Raw genomic sequence first — 24,246 nt, forward strand, 5'->3', positions numbered from 1 at the left:
CCCGCCAGCCAATCAGAGCCGGCGCAGCCTCAGCCTATCCCGAAGGCTCCGTCTCCTCGGAGGGCGGCAACGCGGGGCTGGATTGACGGCCGCCCTGGCCAATGGAAGGCGAGCCCGTTAACAATTGGCACCTGGCTCCTCCAATGGCAACGGGCGGGACTGGGGCGGCCCGGCCATGGGCGGGGCTCCGCCGCTTGTTGTCGCCCGGCGCCTGAGGAGCCGCGCAGCCGTCGCCGCCGCCTGAGGAGTCCCGGGGTTGTCGTGCGGTCGCTGCCGAGCCGGCGGCGCCATGTCGAGGCGGGCGGAGGCCCGGTGGGCCGCGTCTAGGAGACGGCCGGCGGTGCCCGCTTACTGTTCCCCCCGGAGCCCGCTCCGCTCGACGGCGCCGCGGGACTGAGCGAGCCGCCGCCGCGGGGGCGCCAGCAGCCGGGGAGACGCGGGTAAGTGCGCGCCGCCCCGCCCGGCCCAGCCCAGCCCAGCCCCGCCCGGCCCGGCCCGGCCCTGTCCCTGGGGACCTGCGGACTACAACCCCCAGCATGCCCCGCGCCGCCCTGCGTGCGGCGGCTCTGGCTGGGCCGCGCGAGGCATGCTGGGGGCTGTAGGCTCCCCGCCTCCCGGGCCTGCTGCTGGGGCTGGGCGAGCCGCGCGGCATGCCGGGAGCAGCGGCCTCTGGCGCGCGGCCTGCTGGGAAACCGAGTTCTCGCCCTACTTCCAGGGATGCCAGCCTCGTCCTGCCCCAGCACGTGCTGGCGTCGCGCAGCAGGGCCCGGGCATGGGGGCTCCAGCGTGCGGGAGGAGGAGGAGGCGGCGGTGGCGACCCCCTTTGCTGCCTGCTTCGCCTGGACTTCTGCGCTGCTGCTTGCACCCACGAGCCCCTGTGCCACCCCCAGCGCCGCTGGAAGCAGGAGTTACCGCCAGGAGACGCTCCCCGCAGCGGGAGGGTGCAAGGTCCCAGGCCTCTTCAGAGCTTCTGCAAAGCTTTGTCGTGCCAGGAGCCCTGCTGGTTAGCCTGGAAGGGGGCACAGAGATCGCCCCATCGGCCCTCCCCTGTGCTGCGGGACCTTGTCTTCTAGGAACGGCCTCTGCTTCGGGCCAAAAAGCCTGCACGGAGGGTGGGTCATTGTGGGTAACTTGCACCTGGCTTCTAATCGGATTTTGTCTGGCGTCGGTCACTGCATCATGTCATGTCTCGGTCTGTCGTCAGACTCGTGCTGCTCGTGCAGACGCTGGGGGGTGTGATGGAGTCGCCCTTTTGCCTTTAGATCGGGTTGGACAGTTTGTTTCTGGAGGCTTTTGCGGTCAGGCGTGGTTTTGGTGCCGTTTAGCATCATGGGTAGATGGAGAAGCTGTACCCTTGGACCCAAAATCTTCAGGAATCGGTTGTCTCTTCAAACCTGAAGCCTCTCTTGTTCGGTGTCACTGTCCTTTTCTGCCAGGAATGCATTTGGGTGACTCCTTATTGGAAAGAAAAATCGTGCATCATTTACCAAAACCAGGGTTTTCAACCCTCTCCCTCCCCAACACCCTGGGCGATGTCACTGCAGGGCTCTCCATCCTTTGCTCCCAGGAACACGTGCTCGTGTTGTGTCCCTGAGCAGGCAGCACCCGTGGTTTGGCTCGCATAGAAGATACGTGACCTATTTTAAGATACTGGTTCAGAGCTGTACCTGGCTTATCTATCGTGGTCCTCTCCCGAAGCTTGTTCAGTGTGATTGCAAATCAGCACCCGCTTTGGTGTCTGGTGGCGTCTCTGCTGTTGCTGATCCTGGACAAACTACCCAGGAGTGCAGGGGCAAACTGCCGTGGTGGAGCAGCACCTGCCTAGAGCACGGGACATCTAAGCAGTGCCTTTTGGTATCCCTCAGAAGTGCCAGGCTATAGGAAAGGGACGGAAAGCAAAGGCTAGGGGCAGAGCTGGGACGTCGGCCTTTATCCATTCTCCCTCTCTGCCGTTGGCCCCCTCTGCCAGCTGCCTTTCCCGGTCTCTTGTAGGGAGTCAGCCCAGGGTTGCTTTCTTTCCCCTCCTGACAAACTGGTAATTTATCTCTCTCCTGAAGTGCCTTATGGCACTGGGACTTCTCCTGATGCCAGAAGCATTTCAGGCAGTGGCTTTGTGGCTGTTATTGCCCAGGCATAAAGAAGTGGAACCTGCCTTCCTCTTCCTTCTTTTTTTTGCTGTCTTACCTAAGACTGCCCCACTGAGCTCAGGCTGTGACCTGCTGCAGCTGCGGATACATCTGGTCTTTGAACTTATGCGAGCGCTGTAGGACTGAGATAACGGCTCCGGGAAAGGGAGTTGCTTCACACAGCCTCTGGGATCTGGCAAGCTCGGTGGAGAGGCTGCAGCAAGGGGCAGCTTGGCTCCTGGTTTGTGCTGGGGACATGAGCTACCTCCACCAGCGCTGGGCAGGTTCTTATTTCAGACGGGGATCTTGCTGTGGGAGTGCCCTCCGCTTGCCACCTGCTCCTCTGCCTTGTCCAACTCTGCTGCTGAGCCCTCTCTCATGACTCCCTGCAGCAGCCCCGCTCCTTCCTCCTCTAGTTCTCTTGCAAAATACTGATCATGTGACCCTCATTGGTTTCCTGTTCCATGACCTAATAGTTGTCTCTTAGCTTTATGATTTTCTGTAGCTGCAAGGGAGCAGAACGGCAGCAGCCTTGCTCAGGGGAGCTCGGTCTCTGCCCCAGACTGAAGTGGGCTCTGGACCCACCAGCTCGGTTCTGACGTGCTGAAATTGGGGTTCTGCCTCTGGCAAAGGAGAGCTGACCCGGTGCTTTTAGCTCTGTACCTAGTTACCAAAGGCTCTGCAGTGTTTCCTCGCACTTAGATCGTGGAGATGTCCTGGCTACACCCCTTCACTGAGAGCAGGGTAGGTGCGTGACACCCATGAGGGGGCTCTTCCACTGGCCAGGTAGACGGTGCTACTGGGGCAGAGCTGAGGGTTAAGCCCTGCTGTCCTTAACAAACAGCTTAACAGATTCTGCAGGAGGTGCCAAGGGAAGGGGTCACTGAGTCCTGCTAGGAGAGGAGGCCGGTTACTAGAATGGGTCACCAAGCGTCTGCGTGTACAAGCAGGTATGTGCCGGGCCTCCTGCCCCCGCCTCACAAGGGGGAGCGAGGCCTTTGCACCATTCTGCCTTGCTGGTGGTGACACTTCTGTGGGCTGGAGTCCCGTCCGTATCCTGAGCCCAGAGCTTGGGGCTGACAGCCTACAAGTATTTATAACCTTGGGCTTTTGGCACCTGTTGCTCACTATTAAGTATACTGTCCTGACAGCTTCCTGCTTCTGCCTCGTTTTCTGTTCAGCACCACAGCATCCCCGTGACAGTCTGGAGGATGCAGTCCCTTCGCATGTTGACCAAGGTCCTCAGGCTTGGCTGGCTGATCTCCAAGTCCCGGCAGCTCGCACCTTGGCCGCTCCCGAGTTGTCAGCTGAGAAGAAGGGAAAGCATGAGGGGTCTTCCTCCCTCTTTAGAGAAGTGGCCGCTGTTCGAAGGGAAGAATAACCTTCTCCAGCAAACAGCTTTGTCCTGTGTTCTCTGCGACTGGGTTCTGGGGCTTTCCTCTCATGTGGCCCGTTGTGGTGCACCGGGGACAGGATACTAGGCACAAGCTGGCAGTTCCAGGAGGGTCCTGGCTGGAGGGTCTTGCCTCTGCGCTCGTGCTCAGACCGATGCTGCACTGGGGCAGGAAGGGATTTCCCCCCCTGCTCAAATTGGTCCGTGCTGGGGAGGGACAGTTGCCTTCCTCTGCAGCGGGGGCATGGCCTCAGCCTGAGATCACTTGAGTGCATATTAGCCTCCTTTGCAGCAGCAGGACACGTTGGCTGTCATGGTCCCCCCTCTCTCTGTGGCAGAGCTAGGTGTGATGTGTTGTGTCAGGGTTGGCAGCAGTTTTATGAAGAGTTTAGGTGGATTTGTCTGGGACGGTCTGAATAAGGATGATCCTGCAGGGGGTTGGACTAGATGTGACCTCTGCAGGTCCCTTCCAGCCCCGCTGCTCCGTTTCCCATGTTCTTGCCTGACCCGAGTGGCCTGGCCCCCTAACCCAGGGGAGCACCACGATCCCCGACGCCAGGACTAAGCCAGGGTCGGTACAAGCAGTGCTTTGGCCTCCAGGGCTTCCCTGCTGCTGCCAGGTCTCTCGGCAGCCCCTTGAGACGAGCGAAATTGGAACGTGTTTTGAAGGACTCCCCCTGCCAGTCCCCGCTGCAGGAGCCTGGAGGCACTGCGTCCCTCTGCGAGCAGAGCTCTCTGCAATGAGAGCTGCTCTGTTTTTCCATAGCTAAGAAACAAGAGAAAGCAAAGGGCTGGTGTTTTCCCACGGGGGCTCTGAGTCTGCAGAGGTTGCGAGCCACTGGGCCAGGAGAACATTGCAACGGGAGCAGGTACTTTGTGTCTTTTGCACAGTTACTGGTGGCCCTGGCTGAGGCTGCTGGGCTGGAGCACCCGGACCTCGCTGCGGGGTGGTTAGGGTCCTGGAGCGCCGTCTCCTGCCTGTACAACCATCGGTTTTGGGCAGTGGTTCTGTTGCAAGCCCCCGCGCTCGGTACCTCCAGTGTGTCTGGGTCCCTGAGGGAGGCCTGCCTGGCAAGGGGGTCTGTCAAGGTTGGTGCGCCCTGGCCGTGGCTGGAGCGAAGATCTCAGCCCTTGGCTTTCAGCACCTGCTCTGCTTTTTTACTCCTGGTGTGACCAGTCCTTGGCTGGTTGCTTTTCTACTGCTTGGATAATCTGGCAGGAGTGCTAGGGAGCCTCTCCTGGAGGGGTCAGGCTGATGCGTTGTGTGCGCCCTGGAGCAGACGCAGGCTTGCTCTTTAACCCTGGATCCCAACTGCAGGCTGTGGATGCTTGTAACATGGACAGCCTGACCCTGGGATCCTCTCTGGGCCTTCAGGCACTCCTGCAATGTCAGGGAGAGTGGCAGTCGCCCCTTCCCTTGCCCGCTTCATTGCTGCACTTATTACACAGAAAGGAGCCATGGGTGGGGGCTCTCTCCCAGTCCCTGCTGTCCTGGGACCAAGCTAACCCCAAGGGTCACATGCAGCCCTTCATCTGGAAGGTCCCTCCCTCACTTCTGGCCCTTGTCCTTCTTCCTTCTTGCCCTGCAGTGCTGAAGCCTCTGGGCAGTGTCGGGAGGTAGAGGCAAAGTCCGTTTCCTTGTGCAGTGCCTTGCACCCTGGGTGTCTGCCCCAGCGAGCCTGCGCAGAAGGGGGTGCTGGTGTTACCAAGGCCTCGTTGTCTGGCCTGGCTCCCACCCAGGACAGCTTGGCCACTGTAGCAGCAGCGTTGGTACTGGGGCAGGAGCTGGACTGCATCCTGCTGGCAGGCGCCTGAGTGAGGCCCAGTCAGGGCACAGCACTGGGCTGGGGCTGACTGCTCTTGCAGCCGCTCAGGCTGAGGCTGCCTGTCAGGAGAGCTGTTCTCCCTGCTGCTGCTGCTACTCGCGTGCCCCTCCTGTTAATCCCGCCTGGGCTATGTCAGGGAGAGGACAGCCCGCCCCTGCAATCCTCTCTTCAGGCAGCCTGCATGCGCCCTGCAAGCTTGGTGGAGCTGACTTCCCTTTGACATTGTGGCCAGGGCAGGCTCTCGCCCCGGCACCTGCTCCTTCTTGCTCACTCCTGCCCTTGCTCTGACTCTGTGTGTGCCGTCTGCTTCGGGCTGGTCCAGGGACATACAGGGCCTTCGCCTGCTTCCCCTACTTCACAGGGGTCTGAAACCAAAGGGCAGAGCTCAGCCTCCTTGGACATAGTGCCTAGCTTGGGATGAAGGCCTGGCTAGTGCCTGAGGAGGCTGTAAGGGGACACTGTGTCTGGAGGGCTGTGGCATGTGCCCCTCTGCTTGTAACAGGAGAGTCTGTAAACAGCACAGGACTGCGCTGGGCCTCGAGCCAGGCAGCGGGGGTGCTGCCCATGCTGAGCTCTGCAACAGGAGAGCATGCTCCCCTGAGGCCCTGGCAGCCCGCGAGCCCTTGGGGTGACCCTGGTCTGGAGTCCTTGTCCTTCGGATGGGGCACAGTCTGGGCAAATTGTGCTGCACGCCTCTGATCCTGCCGCTGTAGCAGTGCCGGGGGGGAGGGGGGCACTCTCCAGCAGGCCCGGCTCAGCGAGTGTCCCTGGAATGTGCTGTGCTCTAATGTAATGTTTCCCAACCTTTTCCATCCCACGGCACACTTACCTGGCCTTTTCCATCCCATGGCACACTAGCTGAATGCAGAGCAAAGGGGGGGGTGGCAGCAAGCAGCCACGCGCGGATCAGGCGGGGTGGTGAGCGGCCCAACGTGGAAGGGGGGTATCGACGCGGGTCTGGCTGGGGCGCGGTGGCAGCACTGGCTGCAGCCACACCCTGCTGGGGGCCGTGCCCCCCAAGGTTCTGCGGCACACCTGGACATGTCTGATGGCACAGCAGCATGCCATGGCACACGGGTTGGGAAGCGCTGCTCTAATGCAGTGGTTCTCTACCTCTTTTGTACCAGGACTCCTTTGTAAACATTGACGGCCAGTCCCAACCTAGTGCCCCTCACTCCCAACCTGCTGCCCTGCCCCGAGGCCCCAGCCCCTGGTGTGTGGGGCACGGAGTGGGTGCACAGGCAGCCTCTTGCAGGCCTGGTCTCTGCCAGCCTGAAGGGAAAAACCCATGGTTTCCCACACTTCTCTTCTTTTAAAGGAGGACCCATTTCTTAAATTTGTTTGCAACCCTTTCATATATTCTTGCAACCCACAGTTTGAGAAATGCTTCTCTAATGGCACTTGCCAAGCCCTGAGGAGAGCAGATGCCAGAGCCTTCTGCTCAGACCACCCCAGAGGACAGCTCGGGGCGGTGGCACCAGCCCAGCTGGTGGGGTGAGGGGCTTCCTAGCCACAGCCTGCAGGCAGGACAGGAGGACCAAGGAGGGAGCTTGGAGACTCCAGCAGAGCACAGGCCTGGGCGCTGGCAGGGAAGTGAAAAGGCTTGGAGGGGGGCTTGCCCCATTGAGGCGAGGGCGGCTGCTGAAGGCCTTGCCGGGGAAGGTACTACCTCATTCAAGCCTGGCACGTCTTTGTCTCCTGCCCCTGGGCCAGTTTGTTACCTCGGTGCTAAGCCACATGCTGCCTGGCGGGACCGGCAGGGCTGTGGGGGCGTCAGGCCCTCCAGGAGTCAGGTGGCTGATGGGAGTCCATATCTTTGCCAGGCTGTAGGAGTCTTGCAGCAGCTGTTGCACTGAATCGTGCCAGAGCCAGAAGGGGAGACCATGAAGCTACTGGAGAACTCAAGCTTTGAAGCAATAAACTCTCAGCTGACAGTGGAGACGGGAGATGCTCACATCATCGGCAGGTGGGTGCTGTCACAAACCGTGCTGGGTTCCTCTCCTCGCATCCTCCCCGTGTCCCCGGAAGTGCCTGCCGGGGGTGGGCCCAGGCTGAGAGCTCTGATGGTGAGATCCAGTTCCTAGCTACAGAGGCGTCTGGGTCTGAGGCCATGCCGGATCACCAGAAGCTGGGTAGAGCCCCAGTGTTCCAGTTCCTGGCTGTTTCCCATCTGAGCCTTGTCTCCATGCCAGCTCATGTGGTTGTGGGGAGGGCCCGGGTGCCTGTCCAGCTCCTCCAAGCTGGGTAGCCCTGCTCTAGGACCAAGGTGCTTGCACTACGCACCTCATCATGTGGGTCTCCTGGCCTCTCCTGTGCAGCGGGTGACAAGAGGCAGTGCTTGGGGGTTGGCATGCTCTCCTGGCATCTCAGTTGGGGAAGGAGGGGAGCATTAACCTTGGCATAGGGCTGTTGAGCTGCAAAGAACCGTCTGCCCTCCAGGCAAGAGCCAATGCAGCAAGGATGGAGCCAACGGGCTGTGATACTGCTTTCCTTGGGAGCTGCTCCAGGGTGTTAAGAGCCTGACTGGAGCAGCCATTGCCCCCCCTCTGTCAACAGTGGGTGCAACCTGCAGGCCCTGTGCTGGAGTGGGGGGGGGGGGCAGGGAGCGCAGTGACTCGGACACTCTGCACTGCTGGACCCAGGCAAAGCTGCAGCCGTCACCAGGCCCTCTGCATGCTCTGGGGTGCTGTATGGGTGACAGATAGCCAGGCCAGGAGGGGAGAGTTTTCCCACCTCCCCCCACACCCCCGGTGCAGCCGCCAGCTCATGCTGTTGCTGAGGCTGGTGGACAGCATTGCACTGGCCGGTGGCTAGTCTGGGGGCCTGAGTGTTGGGACTCCTGGGTCCATTTGCTCTGTGGGCCCCTTTCTTGCCAGGCTGGACTTGTGCCCTCTCTTCCTTCTGGGAGGCATTGGGTACAAGAAAGCTGAGCTGTGCTGGGTGGGGCATGCCAGCATCACCCTTTCCCTTCAGCCTCAGCAGGACTGGCTTGGCAGTCCACAGCTCACTGCTGCTGGGAGCAGTCTTGGGCCTTGTGTTTCTGGGGCCTGGAGAAATGCATCCCTGAGACTTGGCTTGCAGGTGGCACTGGACACCCAGCCCCATCAGCGTACCTCAGGCTGTGTGCAGCCCAGCCATCAGCACCGATGCCTGTGCCAGAGCCAGGCAGACGAGAACAGACATGAAAGCAGAAGGGGCTGGTCTGGGCACAGCTGGCAGAAGGGGAGGGAGGAAGGAGGTGTGTAAACAGGACAGGGAAGCTCAGTGCGTGTCTGATCTTGGAGTTTGTGGCCTGGGCAGGGCCTGCATGAGACCCGCTTCCCACAGTTGCCTTCTGCTGGGAGGGCAAGTGGGAGCAGCCCCTGGGCATCCATCAGCCAGGTGGGGCTGTCTGCCCCTTTGCCCTAAGCAGAGTTCCCCACCCCTGCGGCGCTTCCACCCCGTTGGCCCAAGCAAATGAGACCCAACTGTGCTACTATCGCTGTGCAAGCAGTCCTCCATTCTGCCTGCTCTGAGTTGGGTGGTAATGGGGCACAAGCAGAGGGCACCTGCTGGGTTGTTTCAGCCTGCTGAGAAATGTCTGGGGAGCTTCTCCAATGGCTCCTGGGCATGTTCCCAGCCGGAGCCCTGGGAAGCTGTCCTGGGCCTGGGGTGGAGGAGACTGGCTGATTGTGCACATGCTGCCCCTGCCTCTGCCCTGCTCAGACTGGAATCTCCCAGGTGACCTGGTGGCCCAGGCGCAGTGGAGAATGTCACTCTCTCTTGGTGTGCCCAGAGCCCCAGCAGTGGTAGTGATAGTTGTGCCCCACCAGGATACTGCAGGCTGCCTGCTGCACTGAGGAGCCACCCTCCAGCATGTTGCCATCGGGAGGCTGCATGCTCAGGGCTCTGGGCTGTGTCTTTGCAGGATCGAGAGTTACTCGTGCAAGATGGCCGGGGATGACAAGCACATGTTCAAGCAGTTTTGCCAGGAGGGCCAGCCGCATGTCCTTGAGGCCCTGTCGCCGCCTCAGACCACAGGGATCAGCCCCAGCAGGTATGCCCCCGCCTTCCTCCTCGAGCCTACCCTGTGTTGGAGAGGGCAGAGATAATCCAAGCAGGGTGTGGGGCCCCGGCAGCAGATTTGGTGGTGGGGGTGCTGAGCAGCTGGATGTGAAGCTGGCAGCAATGCAGACTTGCTGCAGGTGCTCCACCCAGCTCCATGGGGTTCCCCAAAGCGCGGGGCCTGAGGCAGTCACCCCAATTCACCCCCCCCCCCCCCGGGCCGTCCCTGGGAGAGGGTGCAGGGGCAGTGCTTGGGAGCCAGGGTGCTTCTGCTTTGCCATTTGCCTGAGGCACTAATGAGCTTATAGATTCATAGATTCATAGATGTTAGGGTCGGAAGGGACCTCAATAGATCATCGAGTCCGACCCCCTGCATAGGCAGGAAAGAGTGCTGGGTCTAGATGACCCCAGCTAGATACTCGTCTAACCTCCTCTTGAAGACCCCCAGGGTAGGGGAGAGCACCACCTCCCTTGGGAGCCCGTTCCACACCTTGGCCACTCGAACTGGGAAGAAGTTCTTCCTAATGTCCAGTCTAAATCTGCTCTCTGCTAGCTTGTGGCCATTGTTTCTTGTAACCCCCGGGGGCGCCTTGGTGAATAAATCCTCACCAATTCCCTTCTGTGCCCCCGTGATGAACTTATAGGCAGCCACAAGGTCGCCTCTCAACCTTCTCTTGCGGAGGCTGAAAAGGTCCAGTTTCTCTAGTCTCTCCTCGTAGGGCTTGGCCTGCAGGCCCTTGACCATACGAGTGGCCCTTCTCTGGACCCTCTCCAGGTTATCCGCATCCTTCTTGAAGTGTGGCGCCCAGAACTGCACGCAGTACTCCAACTGCGGTCTGACCAGCGCCCGATAGAGGGGAAGTATCACCTCCTTGGACCTATTCGTCATGCATCTGCTGATGCACGATAAAGTGCCATTGGCTTTTCTGATGGCTTCGTCACACTGCCGGCTCATGTTCATCTTGGAGTCCACTAGGACTCCCAGATCCCTTTCCACCTCTGTGCCACCCAGCAGGTCATTCCCTAGGCTGTAGGTGTGCTGGACATTTTTCCTCCCTAGGTGCAGCACTTTGCATTTCTCCTTGTTGAACTGCATCCTGTTGTTTTCTGCCCACTTGTCCAACCTGTCCAGGTCTGCCTGCAGCCGTTCCCTGCCCTCCGGCGTGTCCACTTCTCCCCATAGCTTTGTGTCATCTGCAAACTTGGACAGAGTACACTTCACTCCCTCGTCCAAGTCACTAATGAAGACATTAAAGAGTATCGGTCCCAGGACCGAGCCCTGCGGGACCCCACTGCCCACACCTTTCCAGGTCGAGACCGACCCATCTACCACGACTCTTTGGGTGCGACCCTCTAGCCAATTCGCCACCCACCGGACTGTGCAGTCATCCAAGTCACAGCCTCTTAACTTGTTCACCAGTATGGGGTGGGATACCGTATCGAAGGCCTTCCTGAAGTCTAAGTATACGACATCCACCCCTCCTCCTGTGTCCAGGCATTTCGTAACCTGGTCATAGAAAGAGACTAGGTTGGTCAGGCACGGTCTGCCCGCCACAAACCCGTGCTGGTTTCCCCTCAGCATAATTTGCCCTGTCGGGCTTTCAGAAATGTGAGCCTTGATAATTTTTTCAAAGACTTTGCCAAGGATGGAGGTGAGACTGACTGGCCTATAGTTGCCCGGGTCCTCCTTCCTCCCCTTCTTGAAAATGGGGACCACGTTGGCCCTTTTCCAGTCCTCCGGGACTTGGCCCGTGCGCCACAAGCATTCGAATATTCCCGCCAGTGGCTGCGCAATGATGTCGGCCAGTGCCTTCAGCACCCTCGGATGGAGCCCATCCGGGCCTGCCGACTTAAAGGCATCCAGTTCCTCCAAGTGACTCTGCACCACCTCAGGGTCTACGCATGGCAGTCTGGTGCCTTGCTGCTGCCTCTCCACAACCCCAGTGAGAGACTTGTCGTGCCCCTCGCTTAGGAACACTGAGGCAAAGAACCCGTTGAGGAGTTCAGCCTTGTCCCCCCTGTCCATCACCAATTGTTTCTGCCCATTTAGCAGGGGTCCTATTCCTCCCTGGGCCTTCCTTTTACTCCCTATATATCTAAAAAACAATTTCTTGTTGTCTTTTACTTGGGATGCCATCCTCAACTCCATGGTAGCTTTGGCCCGCCTAACTGCCTCCCTACAAGCACGAGCATAGGAGGTATATTCATCTTTAGTGATCTCACCCTGTTTCCACTTTTTATGTGCTCCCCTTTTGGCCCTTAGGCTGCCCTGGATTTCTCTGGTCAGCCAGGGGAGTCTCCTGGCCCCTTTCCCTCTTTTGCCTCGCTCGGGGATCGTCTTGCTTTGTGCCCGGAGGATCGTTTCCTTTAGACACAGCCACCCTTCTTGGGCTCCCATCATTTCAAAACTCCTACTCTGCAGTGCGTCCTTGACTAATCGCCTGAGTGTATTGAGATCAGCTTTCCTAAAGTCTAGCACTTTCACCCTACTAGTTACCTTACCCACTCAACGTCTTATGTTGAATTCTATCATAAGGTGATCACTGTCTCCCAGGTGACCACTGATCTGGAGGTCCCCTACCATGTCATCTCCCGTTGCCAATAGCAGATCCAGTATGGCATTCCCCCTAGTGGGACCATGCACCTCCTGTGTCAGGTGGAGGTCCTGTACACAGGTTAGAAACCTGCGTGAGCGGTGGGACCTTGCTGTCTGCGTCTCCCAGCAGATGTCCGGGTAGTTTAGGTCCCCCATGACTACCGCCTCTTTAGCTTTTATGGTCTCCGAGAGGTGCCTCAGGAGCCCCGCATGTATTTCTTCCCCTTGGTGTGGGGGTCTGTAGCTTGTGGGCAGAGCCCACAGGGCAAGGGCTGAGGCTGCCCCACAACGCAGCCAGCTGCCACCCCCTGCAGACACACAGCCTGGGGAGCACTGCCTTCTGGCCTGGAGCCTCCAGGTGTTGCTGCAGCATGGTCTGCTGGGACGCACGCTCTCCTGGGAAGAGGAGGGCTGCCCCCATCGACTGCTATACTAGATGGAGCTCCTGGCAAGCTGCTGTGGTGGCCTTTGATCAGCTTTTGGCCACACAAGTGTTAGGGGTGCATTGCCACTGGTGTATATGACCAGCCCACTGGCCTGGCTGCATCTGGCAGTGCCCATCTTGCACTGGGAGTGGTGGAAGGGGACCCTTGCCTGGATCCCAACTGGTTGTGTGCATGCTGCTTGGGGCCCAAGGGGCAGGGGGCCCATGGAGCCCCTGCTCCCAGCTGTGGCTTCCCTGCCCTGCTTCTGGGAAGCTGGGAGCCGTTGCTGACCGCATTCCCTTTGGGCAGGCTCAGTAAGAGTCAGAGTGGGGATGAGGAAGGGCCCCTGAGTGACAAGTGCAGCCGCAAGACCCTCTTCTATCTGATTGCAACGCTCAACGAGTCCTTCCGGCCTGACTACGACTTCAGTGCTGCCAAGAGCCACGAGTTCAGCAGGGAGCCGAGCCTCAACTGGGTACGTACCAGGGCACCCTGGTGGGCATGCTGATCCTGCCCTGCAGAGGCCATGCCCTTGCCATGGAGTCCCTCAGGCCTGCGTAGCCTCCTGCACTTCTGCATGGCCCTGGGAGTCAGCATCACTGCCTTTCCCTGAGCATGGACCCCTGCTGCTACCAGGGGTGCACTGTTCTGCTTCTCCCCAGTTCTTCCTTGGCCCGTGTCAAGGGCTCCAGGGTTGCTTTCCTCCCTGCACCTCCCTTGGGTATTCTACTGCTTCATGGAGGGACCTGAGCACCCTCATGTGAAATCAGCAGCAGCAAGGCCCTGGATGGGCCCCAAGGCTTTCTGGTGCCCATGGGAGCCTATAACAGATCTAACCACCCTATCCCTGGCCCCTGCGTCACCTACGCTCCAGCTTCTCGTCCTCAGGGCCTCTGAGTCTCACAGGAGCGTATCTGTCTGCACCTCTCCCTCGCTCTCATGGACTAGGTTGGATTCTGGTTCCTGTGGAGTGATGGCTGCATGCAGATTCATTCTCTGTGGACTCCGCAGTCTTCAAGGCACCAGGGCTGGGTTAACTTGTCCTGCACTTCCAAAGCCAAGGCTCATTCCTGCTGGGTTGAAGGGGTGTGGGGGCAATGCCTTAGGCTGGCAGGGCTCTAGCCTGCCTTCTGGACCACTGTGGGCTAACCTGCCAGGACCAGGTGCTGAGACAGCTCAGCTCTCCTGTCTGTGAGAACCGTGAGTGGACCCCAGAGGAGTGGGCGCCTGCCCAGTGTTGCGGGACAGCGGTTTGCTCACAGCTCCCTGATCAGTGTCTCGGCTTCCTCAGGTGGTGAACGCCGTCAACTGTAGCCTCTTCTCAGCAGTCCGCGAGGACTTCAATGCCCTGAAGCCTCACCTGTGGGACGCTGTGGACGAAGAGATTTGCCTCTCTGAATGCGACATCTACAGGTGCGTACCACCTGCAGGGTGGGGGGCCAGGCCTGCCCCTCATAGCCTCAGATCATCAGGCCCCTCTTCCCAAACATGCTGTGGAGCATGGAGAAGGGTGTCTTCCTGAGGTTGGCTTATGGGGCAGGGTGCTGGGTGGGGGGTGCTCTTCCTTTGCTGCGACTCCCCCCCCCCCGGGGAGTCACAGCTGTGGATAGTGGCCTGCGCTCGTGCCCAGCCTAGAAGCAGCATGGGCAGATGGGCGACTCGCCTTCCCCATCCAGCAGGCGTCTGGGACCTCCCAGCGTAGCAGGCAGGGCCAGAGAGGACATTTGCTGGCTCAAGCCATGATAAAAAGTCTGAGTCTGCTCTCTGTCCCAGCAAGGGTCCCTGCCCTCCCCTTCACTGGAGCAGGCTGGTGCCCCTGGGCCCAACAGAGCCCAGCCTTGCATGTCCTGAGCCCCCTCATTCAGCCCTCGGAGGGACATCGCTTATGTTGCACTCTCACTGCTACAGCTACAACCCGGACCTGGACTCGGACCCGTTCGGGGAGGACGGCAGTCTCTGGTCCTTCAACTACTTCTTCTACAACAAGCGCCTGAAGAGGATCGTCTTCTTCACCTGCCGTTCCATCAGGTCAGGTCACGTGGCCTCGGGGAAGTCGCCTTAAAGGAGCCTTGCATTGCCTGCTTGAAAGCCATGTCCCTGGTGGGCTGGAGCCCCTTGGTCCAGGACCCCGGGTGCCCCCCTGAGCTGGAACACAGCAAATGAATGTCTGGGAACTGCCCTCCTTTCTGTGCCAGTGCCCCCAGCCAGCCAGCCATGGGAGTGGAGTGGGGCACAACCCAGCAGGAGCAGCCAGGCCCCTCCATCTTCCAGGGATTCACAGCATCGCTCTTAAACTGAAGGACAATCTGGCTGGGAGCCGTGGCCCCATAGAGAGAGGGTGCCCTTCACCTGGCTGCTCTCTAAAGGCCTGGGTGCTGCCTGCCAGCTGCAGGGAGGGTGGCCACCTACCCTCCTCTCTTATGGCTGTAGGGGCTGGACTCGGACACTCAATAGCTGCTTCTCAGAGCAGCCAAGGGCCTGACCCTCCCCCCCTGGACTGGAGCCAGCAGGGAACCCCAGCAGCGTGGCCTCTCTGGGGAGCAGTCTGGACGCTCACTGCGCTGCCCTTTGTCTCTCCAGTGGATACACGTACACTCACTCGGAGGCTGGGAACGAACTGAATATGGACCTCGGCGAGGATGACCTGGAGGAGAACACGGACGCCAATGACAATGAGAGCGGCAGCATCGAGGAGGAGAGGTGCGTGGGCTCAGCCTCTCTCCTGGCAGGCAGGACACCCCCGCTGTCCCTCCCTTCCAGGCTGTCTGGCCCAGCTGCAGTGAATCATAGATTCATAGATGTTAGGGTTGGCAGGGACCTCAACAGATCATCAAGTCCAACCCCCCCCTGCCTAGGCAGGAAAGAGTACTGGAGTCAGACAACCCCTGCCAGATGCCTCTCCAGCCTTCTCTTAAAGACCCCCAAGGAGGGGAGAGCACCACCTCCCTTGGAACCCCAGTCCAAATTTTGGCCACCCTTACCATGAAGAAGTTTTTCCCGTTATCTAGTTTAAATCTGCTCTCTGTCAGTCTGACCATTGTTCCTTGTTACCTCAAGAGGCGCCCTGGTGAACAGAGCATCTCCAATCCCTTGCTGCATCCCCCGATGAATTTGTGGGTGGTCGCAAGATCCCCTCTCCTCCTTTTCTTGCGGAGGCTGAAGAGGTCCAGGTCCCTCAGTCTCTTCTCGTAGGGCTTGTCCCATAAGCCTCTGACCATACGAGGGGCTCTCCTCTTGACCCTCGTGAGTCTATCCACATCTTTCTTGAAGTACGGCACCCAACACTGGATGCATACTCCAACTGCGGTCTGCCCGATGCCGCGTAGAGGGGAAGTATCGCCTCCTTGGATCTATTCTCCATGCATCTGCTGATGCATGACAAAGTGCAGTTAGCTTAGCTGATGATTTCCTCATGCTGATGACTCGTGTTCATCTTGGAGTCGGCTATGACTCCGAGATCCCTTTCCCCTTCTGTGCTGCTGAGAGGGTCATTCCCAGCCAGTGGACACAGAGTCTCTTGCCCACAGGGACCAACAGTTAGTAGTCCAGTACTTGTGGGTTCATGCATCCTTAATTAATCTTTACTTCCCTTGTCAGTAAATGTGTTGCCACTGGTCCACATAATAATTGGCCCTTATTTATACTATGCCACAGGATACATAGACAAATCAACTGAATGGCAATATATCTTTTTTCAGTTAATGAGTTTATCCACATTCAATTTGTCTTTATTTATGTTCCATTTAGTAGTGAGTATCATCCATCGATTAGTTCATATTTATGTTCCATCCATTAATAGGCTTATTGGCTTCCAATTAATCAAATCTTTTGCATTTTGATTAGTCAACTTATTTGCCGTTCCTTCAGTCCTTTATATTTAGTTTTAACCATAGGGAGATTTGCCATGATCCCTTTCCCCATTAAGCCTGTCAAGGATGAGTCGCTCGCCACCCCCGCCCCCCAGCAGCACTCTTAAATTTTTCAACTCGCTGGTCCAGGTAGCTCACTCTGTGCCACCTCTCTAATGGAGGAGTTTGCCCTCACCTGGTCTGGCTTTGTCCCCAGCTCTGGCTTACTATCGTAGCTCCCGGTACTGCCTCCTTGCCTCCGCGTGCCTTGCATGAGCCCATCTTTTCTCGTGCTTCCTCTTCTCGGGAATCTCAGTTGTGCCGGTGGCCTCTCTTGGCTTCTGACGGAAATCCCATTGGCCAATGGGCGTCGTCTTCAGTCGCATGTGGCCCCAGAGGTGATATAGTCCTCTATCGGGATGCTGTCTGCACAGCTCTGATAATCATGCCGCCATCCCATAGTACAATGGTAAGTTTTCCTGCAGGCTCCGGTCCCGTGGGACAACTGAGACTAACGGGGCCTGAGGCTGGTGCCCTGTTACAATGAGCTTTGGAAGGGATCTCGGGAGTCGCCTAGTCCAGCCCCCTGCTCAAAGCAGGAAAGCTCCCAGCTACATCATTCCAGCCAAGACTTTGAGCTGGGTCTTCAAACCTCCAAGGATACAGATTCCACCACCTGTTCCAGTGTTTTACTACCCTCATGAGAGAGTTCTTCCTGATTATCCAACCTCCACTCCCCTAGCTGCAGCTTGAGTCCATTGCTCCGTGTCCTGCCATCTGCCCCCACTGAGACCAGCCCAGCTCCATCCTCTTTGCAGCCCCCCTGCAGGGAGGTGAAGGCTGCTATTCAATCCCCCTCGGTCTTCTCTTCTGCAGACTCAATCAGCCCAGTTCCCCCAGCCTCTCCTCACCAGTCCTGTCCCCCAGCCCCACACTCATTTTCATTGCCCTCCGCTGGACTCTCTCCAATGTGTCCACATCCTTTCTGTAGTGGGGCCCACAGCTGGATACAGGATCCAGATTTGCCCTCCCCAGTGCTGAATAAAGGGGAAGAATCGCTGCCCTCGATCTGCTGGCAACGCTTCTACCGATGCAGCCCGGGATGCCAGTAGCCTTCTCGGCACCAAGGGCACACTGCTGGCTCCTGTCCAGCTTTGTGTCCCCTGTCCCCCCAGGTCCTTTTCTGCAGAGCTGCTACCCAGCCCGTCCCCCCCCAGCCTGCACCGGTGCAGGGGATTGCTGCCTCCTAAGTGCAGGACTTTGCACTTGTCCTTGAGGTTTCATGAGTTTCCTTTTGGCCCAATCCTCCAGTGTGTCCATATTGTTCTAAATCCTAGCCCAGCCCTCCAGTGTATCTGCTATACCCCAGCTTGGTGTCATCTGCAGACTTGCTGAGGGTGCACTCTGCCATCTTTGAAGTCTACGAGTCAGTGACGAAGACATTGAACAAAGCCGGCCCCGGGACTGACCCCTGGGGCACTCCACTTTGATACCGGCTGCCAGCTAGACATCAAGGCATTAATTACTACCTTCTGAGCCCGATGCTCCACCCAGTTTTCTATCCCCCTTACAGTCCATTCACCCAGTCCGTGCTTCCTCAGCTTGCCTGAAAGAATGCTGTGGGAGACTGTATCAAAAACCTTGCTAAAATCAAGGTACACGGCAGCCACTGGTCTCCCCACATTCACAGAGCCAGTCACCTCGTCATAGAAGGCAGTCAGGTTGGTCAGGCATGACTTGCCCCTGGTGAATCGATGCTGACTGTTCTGATCGCCTTCTCCTCCAGAAGAAGGTGACCAGAAGAAGGCTTGGAAATGGATTCCTGGACCAGCTCCATGATTTTTCCAGGGACTGAGGTGAGGCTGACTGGTCTGGTAGCTCCCTGATCCTTTTTCCCTTTTCTTAAATATCGGCACTATGTTTGCCCTGTTCCAATCATCTGGGAGCTCTCCTGATCGCCATGAGTTTTCAGAGATGATGGCCAGTGGCTCTGCAATCGCATCAGCCAACTCCCTCAGCATCCTCATAGATTCATAGATGTTAGGGTCGGAAGGGACCTCAATAGATCATCAAGTCCAACCCCCTGCATAGGCAGGAAAGAGTGCTGGGTCTAGATGACCCCAGCTAGATACTCGTCTAACCTCCTCTTGAAGACCCCCAGGGTAGGGGAGAGCACCACCTCCCTTGGGAGCCCGTTCCAGACCTTGGCCACTCGAACTGTGAAGAAGTTCTTCCTAATGTCCAGTCTAAATCTGCTCTCTGCTAGCTTGTGGCCATTGTTTCTTGTAACCCCCGGGGGCGCCTTGGTGAGTAAATACTCACCAATTCCCTTCTGTGCCCCTGTGATGAACTTATAGGCAGCCACAAGGTCGCCTCTCACCCTTCTCTTGCGGAGGCTGAAAAGGTCCAGGTTCTCTAGTCTCTCCTCGTAGGGCTTGGTCTGCAGGCCCTTAACCATACGAGTGGCCCTTCGCTGTACCCTCCCCAGGTTATCCGCATCCCTCTTGAAGTGCGGCGCCCAGAATTGCACGCGGTACTCCAACTGCGGTCTGACCAGCGCCCGATAGAGGGGAAGTATCACCTCCTTGGACCTATTCGTCATGCATCTGCTGATGCACGATAAAGTGCCATTGGCTTTTCTGATGGCTTCGTCACACTGCCGGCTCATGTTCATCTTGGAGTCCACTAGGACTCCAAGATCCCTTTCCACTTCCGTGCCACCCAGCAGGTCATTCCCTAGGCTGTAGGTGTGCTGGACATTTTTCCTCCCTAGGTGCAGCACTTTGCATTTCTCCTTGTTGAACTGCATCCTGTTGTTTTCTGCCCACTTGTGCAACCTGTCCAGGTCTGCCTGCAGCTGTTCCCTGCCCTCCGGCGTGTCCACTTCTCCCCATAGCTTTGTGTCATCTGCAAACTTGGACAGAGTACACTTCACTCCCTCGTCCAAGTCGCTGATGAAGACATTGAAGAGTATCGGTCCAAGGACCGAGCCCTGCGGGACCCCACTGCCCACACTCTTCCAGGTCGAGACCGAACTATCCACTACGACTCTCTGGGTGCGACCCTCCAGCCAATTCGCCACCCACCGGACTGTGCAGTCATCCACGTCACAGCCTCTTAACTTGTTCACCAGTATGGGGTGGGATACCGTATCGAAGGCCTTCCTGAAGTCTAAGTATACGACATCCACCCCTCCTCCTGTGTCCAGGCGTTTCGTAACCTGATCATAAAAAGAGACTAGATTGGTCAGGCACGATCTGCCTGCCACAAACCCGTGCTGGTTTCCCCTCAGCATAATTTGTCCTGCCGGGCTCTCGCAAATGTGAGCCTTGATAATTTTTTCAAAGACTTTGCCCAGGATGGAGGTGAGACTGACTGGCCTATAGTTGCCCGGGTCCTCCTTCCTCCCCTTCTTGAAAATGGGGACCACGTTGGCCCTTTTCCAGTCCTCTGGGACTTGGCCCGTGTGCCACGAGCGTTCAGATATTCCCGCCAGTGGCTCTGCAATGACATCGGCCAGTGCCTTCAGCACCCTGGGATGGAGCCCATCCGGGCCTGCTGACTTAAACACATCCAGTTCTTCCAAATGACTCTGCACCACTTCAGGATCTACGTATGGAAGTCTGGCGCCTTGCTGCTGCCTCTCTACAACCCCAGTGAGAGACTTGTCGTGCCCCTCGCTTAGGAACACTGAGGCAAAGAACTCGTTGAGGAGTTCAGCCTTGTCCCCCCGTCCGTCACCAATTGCTGCTGCCCATTTAGCAATTGTTTCTGCCCATTTTCCTCGGGTGCCTCCCATCCAGCCCGTGCACTTGTACACGTCCAGCTTGTCTAAATAGTCCCCTAACCTGTTCTTTTACCACTGTTGGCTGCTCCCCTCCTCCCCAAACTGTGCTGCCCAGTGCAGCAGTCTGGGAGCTGACCTTACCTGTGAAGACTGAGGTGAAATAGGCATTGAGCTCTTCAGCCTTTTCTGCATCCTCTGTCACTAGGCTGCCTCCCCCATGCAGGAAGGGACCCCCACTTTCCCTGATCCTCCTCTTGCTACCGATGTACTTGTAGAAACCCTTCTTGTTCCCCTTCACCTCCCTTGTAGCTGCAACTCCAGCTGCGCTTTGGCCTTCCTGACTTGATCCCTGCATGCCCGAGCAACGCTCTGGTACTCCTCCATAGCTGTTTATTCAAGTTTCCACTTCTTATAAGCTTCCTTTTTGTTTTGGCTCACTGAAGAGCTCCCTGCTAAGCCAAGCTGGTCTTCCCCCGCACTTGCTGGTCTTCCTGTGCATCGGGATGGTTTGTTCCTGCGCTCTCAGTGAGGTTTCCTTAAAACACAGCCAGCTCTCCCGGACTCCTCTCCCCCTCAGCCTGCCCCCCCGGGGGATCCTGCCCATGAGTTTCCTGAGCGACTCCGAGTCTACTTTTCTGAAGTGCAGGGTCCTTACTCTGCTGCTCGCCATCCTTCCTTTCCTCAGGATCCTGAACTCAGTCATCTCGCGGTCAGTGCTGCCCAGGTTGCCACCAATTCGTCCCTGTTTGTGAGCAGCGGGTTAAGAGGAGCATGGCCCGTAGATGATCTCTCCAGCACTTGCACCAATGGGTTGTCCCCAACACTCTCCAAAAACCTTCCTGGATTACCTGTGCACTGCTGCGTTGCCCTGCCAGCAGACGTCACGGGGACTGAAGTCCCCCAAGAGAACCAGGGCTTGTGAACGTGGAACTTGCACTAGCTGTTTGAAGAAAGCCTCATCCACCACTTCCTCCTGGTCTGGTGGTCTATAGCAGACCCCACCACACATCGCCCTTGTTGCTCTCCCCTTTGACCCAAACCCAGAGGCTTTCAACAGGCTTCTCTCTAGTTGCATACTGGAGCTCTGAGCGGTCCTACATCTCTTGCATATAGTGCAACTCCTCTCCTCCCCTGCCTGTCCTTCCTGAGCAGTTTGTACTCATCCGTGACCGTGCTCCAGTAATGTGAGCTCCCACCAGGTCGTTCTCAGCCCAGGCAGCACTAACTTGTGTGTTTTGTTTGCAGGATGCAGGTTGCGTGCATGTGAGTGCCTGGAAGGCCCTGCCGGCGCCCGAGCTTGGGCCAGCCTGGCTCTGTCTGAACTGCCCCACACGCAGCAGCCACAGCATCGCTCCGCTCATGCGCCCTGGACCCACCCATGCCCAGTTTGGGTGCCCGGCAGGGCAGAAGAAGCTGCCAGCTCCCGCCCTTCTGGACGCTTTGTGTGTTGCTCTCACGGACCTGTCGTGGACGCGCTCCCAGACAGCTGTGGGGGCTCTGAAAAGCTTTGACGCACTTTACTGCTGCACTGACCTCCCCCCCACGGGCAGGACTCTCCGCCAGCACTTTCCTTTCCAGCTGCGATGCAGCAAACTCCGTCCATCCACAGCACCAGCAGCTGGAGGGAGCAGGGCCCCGCGCTCAGCCTGGGTCGCCTCCTTGAGAAACTGTGGTGCCCTCGCCATGGACTGCTGTTCATCTCCTCCCTGGAAGAGAGCCTGTCCACTCGGAGGGGTTTGCCTAGCACCTGCCGCCCCTCCTGGACAGCGTTTGCTCTGACTTGTCTCCCTCGTGGCATCGGCTCCCTGCACTGGCACCGGGGCAGCCCCCTAAGCAACCCCGCAACAAAGGATGCAGCCCCCACCGGGGAAGTAGGATGGGGTGAGGGGAAACCCTTGAGCCCCAAATCGGGACAGGGAGAGCTTGCAGTGCCGGATGGGGTCCTGTAGTAAAAAGAGAGTGCACCTGGCTCCGCTTCACAGATCACTGCTGTGGAAAGCTGAACAGAAGAGCTCTTAGCGTGGTGACCAGGCAGGGGCAGCAGGCAGGCACGCACCCTCAGAGGGGGGTAGGCCAGACCCCAACCTCTCCGCTCCGGCTGGATTCCTAGGATCCTCAGTGGGCTGTGCAGTGCGCCCTGCATCCAGCATCCCTGGTCCTTCAGGTCGCCCCCTCTCGCCTGGTCTGAAGGCCGCTTGCACTCCTGTTCAGCTTCCAGCCCTGCCAGGCTCTTGAGCAGAGCCAGGAGTGCTCTCCCCTGCTCCGGGACCCGGCCCGGCTCGGCCAACCTCTCTGTCCACACGTGGGTTCAAGGGCTGCCCGTTGCAGCCCCAGGGCCTGGCTCCTTTTTTTTTTTTTTTTTTTAACCACAGATGACTTTCAGTGCTGGCAGCTCCAGAGCCACCACGGCCAGGCCGGGGCGCACGTGTGGGGAGTGGGAGTCGGCATTGGCCGTGCAGGCTCCAGATTCTGTTCTTGTATTCGGGCAAAGGGCACCCATGCTGCGAGCACTGTGCTTGCCGCCTCTCGCCCACACCACCTCCCCTCGCTGCATTTCTCCATGACCAGCCGGGGGCCTCTGCACCTCTGGCCTGTCCCAGCTGCTGGGCCAGCACCCATGAAGCTGCAGGCAGGCCTGGCGCAGCAGGAGCTCCATCTCGCCCTGCTACCAGGGCTGGCAGACACAGGGTGGGTGGAGGAGCCTGCCGTCTGCAGGGAGGCTGGAGCTGAGTCCCGCTGGCCTCCTGCCCCAGGTGCACTTCCAGCCAGCAACCCCCCCATGCCTTTCCAGTGTGCTGAGCTTGCCCAGCCCTGTGGGAGCAGATCATGCCCAGGGCCGCTGGCTGGGAAGCAGCTCCTGGTACGGCCCCAGGGCGACCTGGCAGCTGTCTCCACCCTCCCCCTGTCCTGCTCAGGGTCCTGCCACCTGCGTGCACCACCCCATCTCCCACACCTGCGTTCCCTGTGCCTCCCCCCTCCAGCACCAGAGTGACCTCCTGCCCCACAGCCATAGGTGCTGGGGCACGGTGTCCCCCCTCTGGGCAGGCTGGCAGGAGTGGGGGGAAGATGTGAGCCGTCAGGTCCAAGGTCATTTCACTGGCAGGGCCCAAGCAAAGCACCGGGGAGCCCAGGTGGGAGGGAGCGCTGTGCTGTGCCCAGAGCGGTGGGCACAGCTGCTGCCAGCGCAGGCAGGCACTGCAGGTGTGGGGCAGCAGCCCCTGCCTGCCTTGTCTGGAGCGTCGCTGCCCCAGGCTCCTGTGTTAAGCCAGGTTTTTCTTCCCCCTTGGGGTTAGTTCTGGCCCCTGTTTCCCAGGCCCTGGCACTCACCGTGGAGCAAGGGCCTGGGCAATACTTTACAGCTAGGGTGGCCAGAATCTGGAACCAGCTTCCCAGGGAGGTGGTCCTTGCCCCTCCCTTGGGCAAATTCAAGAGGAGGTTGGACGATCACCTGTCTGGGGTCTTGTGAACCCAGCATTCATTCCTGCCCGTGGCAGGGGGTCAGGTGAGATGATCTGATCAGGTCCCTCCTGACCCTAGCTATTATGAAACTAGCCACAGGGCACCGGCCCAAAGGGGCTGGCCTGGCCTGGCCCGTGCTGTTGGACCCTTGCTGCTCCCAGCCCTGACCTCAGGTACCCACCGGCTGGCAGCGAGGGCCCTCTCCATCCCCCTGCTCCAGCGAGCGCCAAGGGCTGCATCCCCCGTGCCTGCTGTGCCAGGCTCTACGTGAGGGCAGGGCAGCTGGTCCCAGGCTCCGCGGCAGGAGAGGCGATGCCTGGCTCGGGCAGGTGTGGTTCCTGTCTCACCGCCCTGCAGCTGTGGGCCACTGCCACCACGAGCAGGCGGCAGGGTGCTGGGCTGGCCAAACCCCCCGTTATCCCCTGGGCAAGGGGGCCTGGCTGGCAACCCGCACGGCCGGCCCCTGCCTCGGGCCTGGCACCTGCAGTCCCCTTGCAGCCGCTTGCCTCTGCTCCCAGCTGCAGAGCAAGGGGGCACCGGTGGCGGCAGCACTAGGGCGCAGCCCCCTCCAGCCCTGCCCCGGTGCTGCCCCTCCACTGCAGCGCTGTGCCTGGCTTCCCCGGTTCGCCTCCCGCCGTCCCCGTGTGACTTGGCTGCAGCGCGACGTTTCATTGCGCCAATAAAGGTTTTCTGTGATTAAGACGTTTTCTGGTCGTGCTGGGGGTGGGGTGTCCCGGGGGCA

At 58.8% G+C, this 24,246-nt stretch overlaps 1 protein-coding gene across 1 annotated transcript; it reads left to right on the forward strand.

Annotated features, from left to right (window-relative positions):
* The first annotated feature begins 190 nt into the window (after window positions 1-190).
* On the forward strand, window positions 191-24,204 carry MAF1 (MAF1 homolog, negative regulator of RNA polymerase III). The gene is made up of 8 exons (XM_059723626.1): window positions 191-440; window positions 7,169-7,311; window positions 9,253-9,381; window positions 12,720-12,885; window positions 13,702-13,823; window positions 14,319-14,438; window positions 14,991-15,110; window positions 21,291-24,204. The coding sequence occupies exons 2-8, from the start codon at window positions 7,229-7,231 to the stop codon at window positions 21,310-21,312; spliced, it is 762 nt and encodes a 253-aa protein (XP_059579609.1). The 5' UTR covers window positions 191-440; window positions 7,169-7,228; the 3' UTR covers window positions 21,313-24,204.
* Window positions 24,205-24,246: the final 42 nt, after the last annotated feature.

The sequence above is a fragment of the Alligator mississippiensis genome, chromosome 3, assembly GCF_030867095.1.
Source record: "Alligator mississippiensis isolate rAllMis1 chromosome 3, rAllMis1, whole genome shotgun sequence".
NCBI lineage: Eukaryota > Metazoa > Chordata > Crocodylia > Alligatoridae > Alligator > Alligator mississippiensis.